This window comes from Meles meles, chromosome 8 (assembly GCF_922984935.1).
Source record: "Meles meles chromosome 8, mMelMel3.1 paternal haplotype, whole genome shotgun sequence".
In the NCBI taxonomy this organism is placed as follows: domain Eukaryota; kingdom Metazoa; phylum Chordata; class Mammalia; order Carnivora; family Mustelidae; genus Meles; species Meles meles.
Genome location: NC_060073.1, coordinates 56,117,634 through 56,128,675, shown reverse-complemented (window position 1 = coordinate 56,128,675; position 11,042 = coordinate 56,117,634). Strand labels below are relative to the sequence as shown.

At 39.3% G+C, this 11,042-nt stretch overlaps 1 protein-coding gene across 1 annotated transcript; it reads left to right on the top strand.

Annotated features, from left to right (window-relative positions):
• Positions 1-1,173: 1,173 nt before the first annotated feature.
• Positions 1,174-2,115, top strand: LOC123949022 (olfactory receptor 52E4). The gene has a single exon (XM_046016295.1). The coding sequence runs from the start codon at positions 1,180-1,182 to the stop codon at positions 2,113-2,115; it is 936 nt and encodes a 311-aa protein (XP_045872251.1). The 5' UTR covers positions 1,174-1,179.
• The last annotated feature ends 8,927 nt before the right edge of the window (positions 2,116-11,042 follow it).

Here is an 11,042-nt window from a genome sequence, read left to right as displayed (position 1 = left end):
TGAATATCCCCTGATTCTTTGACCCACAGCAGTAATATTTCTATTGGTAGAGAATAGGTAAATACATAAAGTCATGTTTTACTGGATGCATCAGAATTGTAAAATATACTAGCAACATAAAACTTAAAAGAAATTAATTTTTCTTTATTCATTTTAGGGATCAGGGAAGAATCATTCACAACCTTCATTTCTGAGTTATTGAAATTTGTTAGTTATTTGATCTATTCATACAAGAAGCTAGGCAAAATTTCAGGACAAGGTGTAATTCTGTATGGTCATTATTCGTGTTGTATGTTGTAAGGAAGATGAACATAATCTAACTGATAAGCAAAGGGCAATTTATTAGAAGAATATCAGGGCAGAATAAACTGGAATCTGGAGGTATGGGGTGGGAAAGCAAGTTTTTCCATAAGATTAGAAAGCATCAAAAACAACAAAGGTCTCAGAGTAGAGATAGAATGAGGAAAATTCAAAAGTCATCTGATTAACCTCCCTTATGTCATGTGACTGTATGTAAGGCAAATCCTTACATTTATATTAGATCAAAAGACAGACAATGGTATAAGTCAGCTATTCTCATTTGACATTGGATTCTTTAACAGTTTGTATAGCAATTTCCCAAAAGTAAACAATGGACTATTTGGAAAATAAATGGAGCCAAACCATGAGAGACTGTGGACTCTGACAAACAATCTGAGGGTTTTGGAGGGGAGGGTGGTGGGAAGTTAGGTGAGTCTGGTGGTGGGTATTATGGAGGGCATGAATTGCATGAAGCACTGGGTGTGGTACATAAACAATGAATTCTGGAACATTGAAGAGAATTTAAAAAAAAATAAATATTTTTTTAAATGGAAAAGAATACCAAAACAGTAAGTATACACTATAATGTGAAATACTGTCAGTTCCTTTAAACATCTCACATTATTACAAAACCTAAAGGCACACTTAATAGCCACTATAATGAATCTCAGAACAATAATGTGTATGAAGAGCGTTACCTTATTCAGTTACTCTCTGGAAGAAGAGACTGTCTAATGTTTGTAATCAGCCTCTTCTGCCCTTACCTCTAGCATACCAATTAAAGTTCTTTTCATTTCTTAGGACCTTGATAAGAAAAAGACCATAAAGAGAATAAGATCCCTACACTTTGACAGGAATTCAGTGACACTTGCTTGGAGCATGACTTCCACCAATGACACCCAGTTCCATCCCCCCTTCTTTCACCTGCTAGGAATCCCAGGACTGGAAACTGTCCACGTCTGGATTGCTTTCCCATTCTGTATCGTGTACCTGATTGCCCTCGTGGGGAACATCACCATTCTTTTTGTGATCAAGACCGAACACAGTCTCCACCAGCCCATGTTCTACTTCCTGGCCATGTTGTCTATGATCGATCTGGGTCTGTCCACATCCACCATCCCCAAAATGCTGGGCATCTTCTGGTTCAAGCTCCAGGAGATCAGCTTTGGGGGCTGCCTTGCTCAAATGTTCTTTATCCACATGTTCACAGGCATGGAGACTGTTCTCCTGGTGGCCATGGCTTATGACCGCTTTGTTGCCATCTGCAACCCTCTCCAGTACACCATGATCCTCACGCATAAAACCATTGGCATCCTGGCCTCTGTTGCTGTTGGAAGAAACTTAATTCTGGTGACTCCGTTCGTGTTTCTCATCCTGAGGCTGCCCTTCTGTGGGCATCACATCATCCCTCATACATACTGTGAGCACATGGGCCTTGCTCGGTTGGCCTGTGCACCCATCAAGGTCAACATTATCTATGGGCTCATGGTGATTTCCAACATCATTGTGGATGTGATCCTGATTGCCTCCTCCTATGTGCTTATCCTTCAAGCTGTTTTCCGCCTTCCTTCTCGGGATGCCCGACTAAAGGCTCTCAATACCTGTGGTTCTCATGTCTGTGTCATGCTGTGCTTTTACACACCAGCATTTTTTTCTTTTATGACGCATCGTTTTGGTCGAAACATTCCCCGCTATATCCACATCCTTTTGGCTAATCTATATGTGGTTGTCCCACCTGCCTTGAACCCAGTCATCTATGGAGTCAGGACCAAGCAGATCCGAGAGAGGGTTGTGAAGATATTTGTACAGAAATAAGAGTTCTGTGCCAACACTCGGAAAACATAGGCACATACCACCCACATTTTAATAATCTCACCTCTGTTTCAGATTTCCTTTAGAGTAGGTAGTAGTAGCCAGATTTTTATTTGTTACTCGAATTCCTTTGAGTTGGCAGATAGGGCAAAGCTACCTTTGTTGCCCACTCTGCTCACCCACCCCATGTAACTGGACAAAGGGAAAGTGCTGATGGAAAGGGAAGGTGTCCTGGGGGCAGCAGTGGTTGGGAGTAGAATGCCTGATGGGAAAGGGTGAGAACTCTCCCCCTTGCTCTGTCTTCTCTTTAGCTAAGCTTAGACCCTGAAGGGACACTGATCCAACAATGTCATTCTGTAGATGAAGAAAATAAAGTGCAAGCCATGGCTGAGTGACAATTTTTAAATTAGAACATCTGTTCCATAGATTTATATTCTGCATATTAATCCTCAAGCATTGTCTTCCTTCTCCAAGTCATTACTCATTTGCATTTTAATGCTCCCTTTCTTGCTCTTACTGTTATTCTTGCTCCCTTTCTCCTTTCTAATCTGATTCCTCCCATCTCCATCCCTTCCTCCCTCTCTCACTCTTTCTCCCTCCCTCTTTCTCCTGCCTTCTCTCCCTCTCTCTTTATCTCTTTCTATCTCATCATCACTGTTTCTCCAGTAAACTAAGTATCTGTGACTTGAAGAATGTGAGAGACTACAGCTTAGGATCAAGGATACATGATATTTTCTCACTTGACACTAAGTCATGTTAGATGTCAATAATTGTATGTGTCCTGTGTCTAGTTCCAATTGAGTTCTACTTAAAATTTACCTTATATGCTATATAATTTACCTTCATATATACAAGATTTCAGAAAATTTGGAAATAGAAATCAGCATCATTCCTTGGTTTAAGCACAAAGGCAATCTTGATATCAAGTTCAGAATAATGTCAGTATAATTTATTAATCCTGTAGATTTCCTATACATACTTCCATTTCTAAACTCCAGTTATAGTTAGAGAATGTGGTTTGCTTCAAACTAGATCAAAGGAGCACTGAGCTTTAATTTGTGACTGACCATAGCACTCTTCCTAAGAAATCAGAAGTTTCCATCATATCCACTGTTTTAGAACCATCCTCTAGTTTTTCATGACAATAAGTGAAATACTCAAAAGCATATCAGGGTGGAATATCAGAAAATCATGCAGATATAGGCAAGAATACAAGGACAACAATAATACCTAATATAATTTCTGTAAGTTGGTCAATGTCTCTTTCTGGGCAGCTCTTGGCCTGAGATTTGACACTGGCAAAGCAAAATTCTTGCATTCTATAGCAGCCTATGAAATTTCCTTCATCCTGGGAGCACGAATAAGTGGTTTCTTTGCTTGTTTAGTTCTTTTTTTTTTTTTTTCTTAGCCTATCTCATGGTCCTAAAATTTTGTGGGAACAAAGTATTTTAATGTTGGAAAGTCATTAAAATTCTCCTAATCTTTCTCTTTTATTTTACAAATAAGAAAACCAAGATCCAAAGAAAAGCAGGAACTTGTGTACATAAAATAAATGTACTTTTAGCATCATTTTGATGTAACAAGAGTAGATCACTGATATATACATATCTCTTTGACCACAAACTCTTAGCCTTTTAAGACAATTACGTTGAAAACATTTTATGTGTGCATGTATATGAGGCTCCACTATTGGTTCCATGTGAAGATATCTAGGAAAGTGGGAGAGAGAGCAAGTAGCCTAGGATTGGTATTAGTGATGAGAAAAAGTAGACTACAGAAACTCTAAGTGCAGGAGCAAGTAGAAAAGTTAACAGAGTGACTGAAATTGGTACAGTCCCCACCTGTGTGGTCCATAAGTGGTGAGTGGTAAGGATTGGTCAGTTTCCTGCTCATCCATATCTGTACCACATATAAGCTCACTAAAGACAGGGCTTTTTCTTCTGTCAGTCATATGACGGGCATGTTAAAGTAACATTCTGGTTAAATCTATATATGATATTGGGAAAATTCAATATAAAAGTAATAGTGTACACAGTGTGGATTGGGGTTCACAATAATGCTGGCCTTGAGATGGACCATGAGCACACACATAGACCTCACTCAGCAGAAGCCCTGTCTTAGGCTCCCTTCCCAGGGCACCTCTCTGCTTTGGAGTGCTTCCTCAAAATTTTCTAAGTCACTTCTGGTACAATGGGGCTGGCTAGGAACAGCAATACTGTTTGGGCAGGGTGCCCTGATCCTAGACAAAGCACATTTGGACCCAGTCCTGAATTCTTCTCTTTAGAGAATTCTATGACTCTCTTTTTCCTATACTCACCAGCTTGTGAAATCAGTCATTTGCCCTAAGGATCTCTGTGACCCACATCTTTGAGGTTGTCCTGAGATCTCATGGCCAGACTTGGTTTCAGTAAAGTGGCGAAAAAAAAAGTTTTTTCTCTCACGGAAGTACATGAGATGGAGCCACCACAATAGTGCTGCCATATTGATTGGACTTGATGCTCACTCATCACTTATGTCAGACATAGGAGGAGTTCAGGCCTCTGGTTTAACCAATGGTCCTCTCCTGAACCTTAGGCTTGAGCTACATGTTAAAGCTGCTCACTGACTCCCACCCATCTGTGTTCAACTTATCCTGCTACCTTATAGCTACAGCACCCAAGCATGGCAGTGGGAGCAGCAGATATCTTCTACCTCACTGCCCCCCCACCTTGGCATTGGTAACCAGACTGATCATCCCACCTCCTCCACAAGCTCCACACCATTCTTCAGGTATCCCTCCAGTGTGGTTACATCTACCTACTCCAGTGACTTTTGAGACCACTGTTCGACAATGTCACCAGGTACTTTCAATCTATATTTTATTTTATCTCCAACTGATATGATGACATGATTTCCTGAGTTAGTATTAAGTAATGTCAGATGAGGTAGGTGCATTCCTTGTATGAGAGGGAGTGCTCTTCTCATTCTGCCCATGTGCCTCACCTATACTCCAAGCTGGTGACACTGTGTGAAAGGGAGCAATGTGATCAGAATTGAAAAAGATCACCATCTAGAACCTTAAAGAGAGTCATTGGAAGCTGCTCTTCATAAGTAGTACAATGTATGATGCAGCATCTTGAGTAGTGGTGCAATCAGCATTAAATAAATGGAATTTGGAAATGCTAGAGGCAAGATAATCTACATTGTTCTGAAGAACATGGCATTATAAGTAATAGTAGTGTTAGTACTTTCTCTCTGTGGCAGGAGATATGAAATGGCAAGACATGGCCTGTTTGACAATTCAAAAAAAAATGGATAGTTCACAGAACTGAAGACAAAGAAGAAATTACCTGGAAACTACAAAGAATCTTCATGTGCAATGATTGGACAACTACAAGTATATAATTAATTCTCTATCCATTTCCTAAATCTTCACTGATAAATTATTAATATCACATAGATCCATGACTTTTATAATACATTTTTAGTCAAACTGTTAATATATTCAGGAACCCCACAAAAATATTTGTCCAGGCACTACATACAATGTAGGGTAGTCCCTGCATACATTTTTACATCCAGTCTCAGTGCACGCAATTTCTAACTTCCCTTCTCACTCTTGTGATCTGTGTCAACATAATGCTGTGCTGGACCTGAAGCATGGACTCAGTGTCCTGGGAATAATCTGTATGCAGTTTCACAATTGGTTTGTGTATGAAGCTGTGTGTATATGTATGTCTATACACATGCTTATGTTTGTGTTAAATATGGCATACATTTACTAGTGTCTGCAAGCATTAACCACATTTACACACAGGCTAATTAATAGCAAATATTTATGACATAAGAGGAAAAAATATATAAGAGATAAAAATAATTGAATAAATGAGAAAATTACAACTCCACATTTAATTATATTTTATTAGATTAATGTTCCAAGACAATGCTGTTTTTAATAAACCTCTTCTGCCCTCCCAGACACTCCTCCTCAGGAATCCTTTATGCATCCTGGGTACTTTACAGAATGTAGAAACCAGTCTAGCTCATTGAATATTAGTGTTTCTTTTTTTTTTTTTTTTGACAGACAGAGATCACAAGTAGGCAGAGAGGCAGACAGAGAGAAAGGAGGAAGCAGGCTGCCTGCTGAGCAGAGAGCCCGATGCGGGGCTCGATCCCAGGACCCTGGGATCATGACCTGAGCTGAAGGCAGAGGCTTTAATCCACTGAGCCACCCAGGTGCCCCGAATATTAGTGCTTCTTGTCTCTAACTCTGTTATCTATCAGCACCCTGGGAGCAGACATAATTCAGTTACAACTAAAGAGGTAAACGTTCATGAAATTTAATCCAGATACACTATCTTCTCAAATCTGTTCCAACATTGACCTACTAAGTGGTTTTTAATCCAAAACTCATGAGATTTAGTCAGAGCTTTCATAGTATCTTGGTCCCCCCTCAAAAAAAATCCAAAAACAAAACAAAACAAAATTCCGAAAAAAATCCAAATGCTTAGAGACCCTTCCATATTCCACATGCCAAGTTTTAAGAAAATTCCCAACAGTGTTCCTCAGTGGTTTGTGATTTTTATACTTTTACCAACAAATACGAGAGTTCCAAATGCTACACATTCTCACCTTTTGGTCTTTTCGTCTTTTGAATTTTAGCTACTCTAGTGAGTGAGAATCAGTATCTCCCAGGGTCTCAGTCTTCTCTTTTCCCATGATTAATAATGTTGTTCATATAACCAGCACTTAATGACCATTTTTAAATCTTTTGTGAAGTATGTCTTAGTCTTTTCCACCAACTACAAAATTAGCTACTTTGAGACATATTTGAGTATAATTTTAAAGTCTTTGAGAAATTGGAGTTCCAAGGAATAACTGCTTATCTCAAAAGTTAAACAATAAGACCAATAAAATTATATATATATAATTATATATGTATAATTATATGTAAATATTATATATAATTATATACACATATATGTTAAATATCACATGTTATGTATTATGTATTGTGTATTAGTATATAAAGTGAAATTAAGTTTAAATAGATGAATCTTCAGGAAAAGATAGGGCTGCTTATTGGCTATATTGTTAGAGTTTAGGAAAAAATAGTTAGCAAACTCAGGCTAGGCCCCTTATATTACAACAAATGTTAGGCACACTGTGGGGAAACCACAAGGAATAATAAAGATAATACAGGTGAGGGATATTTACAGTTTCTTGGCCTGAAGATAAGAAGTAGTTCCTGGAATCTGGAGACTCGGAGAGCATTATGAAGAAGGTTACCTGAGAGGAACTCGGATTTCTTTTGAAGGAATCACTCATCCCATGATGACTGACAGGTTACCTGTAAGGAGAGAGCAGGTGGAACCCAGATTATCCTGACTTTATTCCTGCCCTACTCTCTCGGATGGTACTTTCTCGATTTTTTTAATGCAACCAGAAACCAAAGGGCACGAGAGGATATTGATGCAGTGCCTACTTGTAAGGTCTCCAGGATACAGATTATGGAGTGGTCCTGGAGAGGCAGAGAAGACATTCAATTCATTGTCTCACAAAAATGAAGAACCTGGAGGTTCCTGGAGGAAAATTCTGAACAAAGTCTTGAGAGCCTGAATTCTTATATATTCTCCTTTCAATTACTGCTCTATATTCTTTTTTCAGGATTATATTTGTGATATTAGATACTGTCTCTTTTTGTTCCCCAGGGTCCCCTTTAGAAAAGATTTGAATTTCCTTTTATCCTTTTAGCAAAACCAAGAGTTATCCAAAATAATGCTGATTTTTAAAAAATCATGTGGATTGGGAGGGAGACAAACCATAAATGACTCTTAATCTCACAAAACAAGCTGGGGGTTGCTGGGGGGAGGTGGGATTGGGAGAGGGGGAGCGGGCTATGGACATTGGGGAGGGGAGGCGAAACATAAGAGACTATGGACTCTGAAAAACAACCTGAGGGTTTTGAAGGGTCAGGGGTGGGAGGTTGGGGCAACCTGAGGGTTTTGAAGGGTCAAGGGTGGGAGGTTGGGGGAACAGGTGGTGGATAATGGGGAGGGCATGTTTTGCATGGAGCACTGGGTGTTGTGCAAAAAGAATGAATACTGTTACGCTGAAAAAATAAATAAATAAATAAATAAATAAATAAATAAATAAACAAAAAAAAATCATGTGGACAAATACACTTTGAAATCCAATCTAGTATGTGTCCTTTGAGGTCAAATTTAAAAAAAAAAAAAAAAGGAATCACAGATGCCTGGGTTAAGTTAAGTGGCTGCCTTCAGCTCAGGTCATGATCCCGGAGTCCTGGGATCCAGCCCTGCATCCAGCACCCCACTCAGCAGGAAGCCTACTTCTCCCTCTCCCACTCCCCCTTCTTGTGTTCTCCTCTCTTGCTGTGTCTCTCTCTGTCAAATAAATAAAATCTTTTTAAAAAAAATAAATAAAATTAAAATTTAAAAAGGAATGAAATAATCACGTTATTGCCACCCATGTTCTATGTTTGTGTTCCTAGGTCTCATATAATCTGAGGATCACCGTGAGATTTAAAGTGTAGGTAAGAGGCCATTAAACCTCTGATTGGCTAGTAATATGGGATCTGTTGAGGATGGTACTTGTTGGAGGTTATAGATTGCAGATCATCTGTAACCAGAAGGTATCTGACCAGAAAACATAGATCTCTACCCTCAGGGATATGGAAATTTTCTGTCCCATACTCCAGGTCCAGGGACATGGGCCACTCTGAGAGGTTCTTCCCAGAGGACTAGGTTCTTATATAACTCTTTGACCCTGGCTATTGGGAACTCAGTCACAAGCAGCTTGCAGTCTGTGGTTTCCAGTTCTTGGTAAATGATTTCTCAGATGCTGGGCAGAGGTAGGTGAGTAAGTCACTACTTAAGCTGGAAGAGGGTTCACAGTGGCAGTAACAGAAGTGGCCCATGGGACAAGGGAGCTCTGGTGGCTCAGCCAGTCTCTGTAGCTGAAGCCATCTCCAAGTGGTGCAGCAAGAGAGAGAGGAGTTGTGTAGAGAACAACCTGGATTCATAGCTGCACATCAGTGACTCACACAAAAATACACAGCAAAATACTCACAGGGCTAAATGACAGGCTGACATCAGTGAACCCAAGAACCGATATGTAAGTACAAACATTTAACAAAGAATGTCATGTACAGACATGAAGGGAAATGCCAATGGCAAGTCTCATTACCTGTCCCAAATGAAATCTTCCCTTCCCTACATCCTTCTATTTTGTCATCTCAGAGGGGAACCTCTTTCACTGGGAACAGGGATCCTAGTGGGAGGAGGTTACAGCATATCCAAGAAAGTGGAACATTCAGGTTGAAAGATGGGAAGCCTGGGAACCTGATACAGAAGTTATTTAATTCTGCAACAAAGAATAGAAGCCAGTGCCTGGTAGAAGCCAGTCCCTGGTAGAAGCCAGTCCCTGGTAGAAGCCGAACAGTTTACCAGGAAGTTGAGTGTCTGAAAGAAAAAAGAGAGAAGTTCAGAAAGGGAGAGAACGACAGCGCCCCAGAGTTACTCTGAAGATGAACTTAGAAAATATACATGGAAGTTCTCATTAAACAGAAAAATTATTAAGCACACAAAAGGGGAGAGTGACTGCATAAGTAATGATAATGGTTACAGTAGAAGCAATGACCTAAACAGATAATAATTTTTGGCAATAACAATAAGCTTGTTGATCAGGAACATTCTGAATCCATAGTATATTTAGACTACCAAAGCACATTTTGGAAAGTTTCCCCATAAAGACTGGTTTAAGAAAAATGGAAAGAAAACTATGACAGAAGAAACCTTGTATAAACCAAGAAGCAAAATTCTGGCATTACTAGAATTTAAGCTCCATGAAATTGGGGAATTCAACTCAATCCCTACTGCATGCCCACATCTGGAGCAATGCTTGGTGGATAATAAGCACTCTATAAACTCAGAACTGGGAACTTCTATAATGGATGAGGACAGAGGGTAGTAGTGATTAAGTTTGCAGATGATATTAAATATAGAAGGTAAAAAACAAGTGATTGGGAGAAGTTATTAGAGCATGTAACAATCTATAAGATTTTAGAACCTTGACACATAAGCTTAATCTTTTATTACAAGAATGATACAACAAACCCAGCTAGGTGAAATAACCTCCATATCCCTGCCCATCCTAAGTGCCATGCATGAGGAGTTAATGGAGGACTTCTCAAACTGTGTACGAGTCCTCAATCCCTTTCCCCTAGTCTTGAACAGAGCCCCTTGTTCCCTTCTCTTAGGATGTGAATCACTGCTTACATTTTATTAACAGTCACATTTATTAATAGTCACATTTTATTAACAGAATTATATTGATTAGATACATGTTTTTCAAATGGAAAAATACTGAGAGCCATTGGTGAAGAGGGATGAATTATGGAAAAAGTTAAGACAGAAGATTATGGAAGTTTTAATCTATTCAGTTGTTGTAAAGGGGAGAAAAAATAAATTTGACAGCTATTTCTGAAGGCTAACCCTATTAAACAGTTATAAAGTTGACCTACTACAATCTATCTTCATCACTAACATCATCCCTAACCTGGATGTCTATGATAAACTTCTAACTGACCTGGCTACAAATGCACTTGCTGCCTTTAATAATACATTTTTTAAAAGATGTTATTTATTTATTTGACAGAGAGATAAAGAGAGAGCACAAGTAGGCAGAGCTGCACATAGAGGGGGAGGGTGAAGCAGGCTTTCCACTTAGCAGGGAGCCCAATGCGGGGCTTGATCTCAGGACCCTGGGATCATGACCTGAGCCAAAAGCAGCCACTTAGCCAACTGAACCACCCAAGTGCCCTTTAATAATACATTTGACAGTGAACCAAAGTGATCTTTTTAAAATGCAAATCAGGTCATGTTACACTGCACTTTATAATCCTACAGTTTCTTCTAATTGTTTCTAGG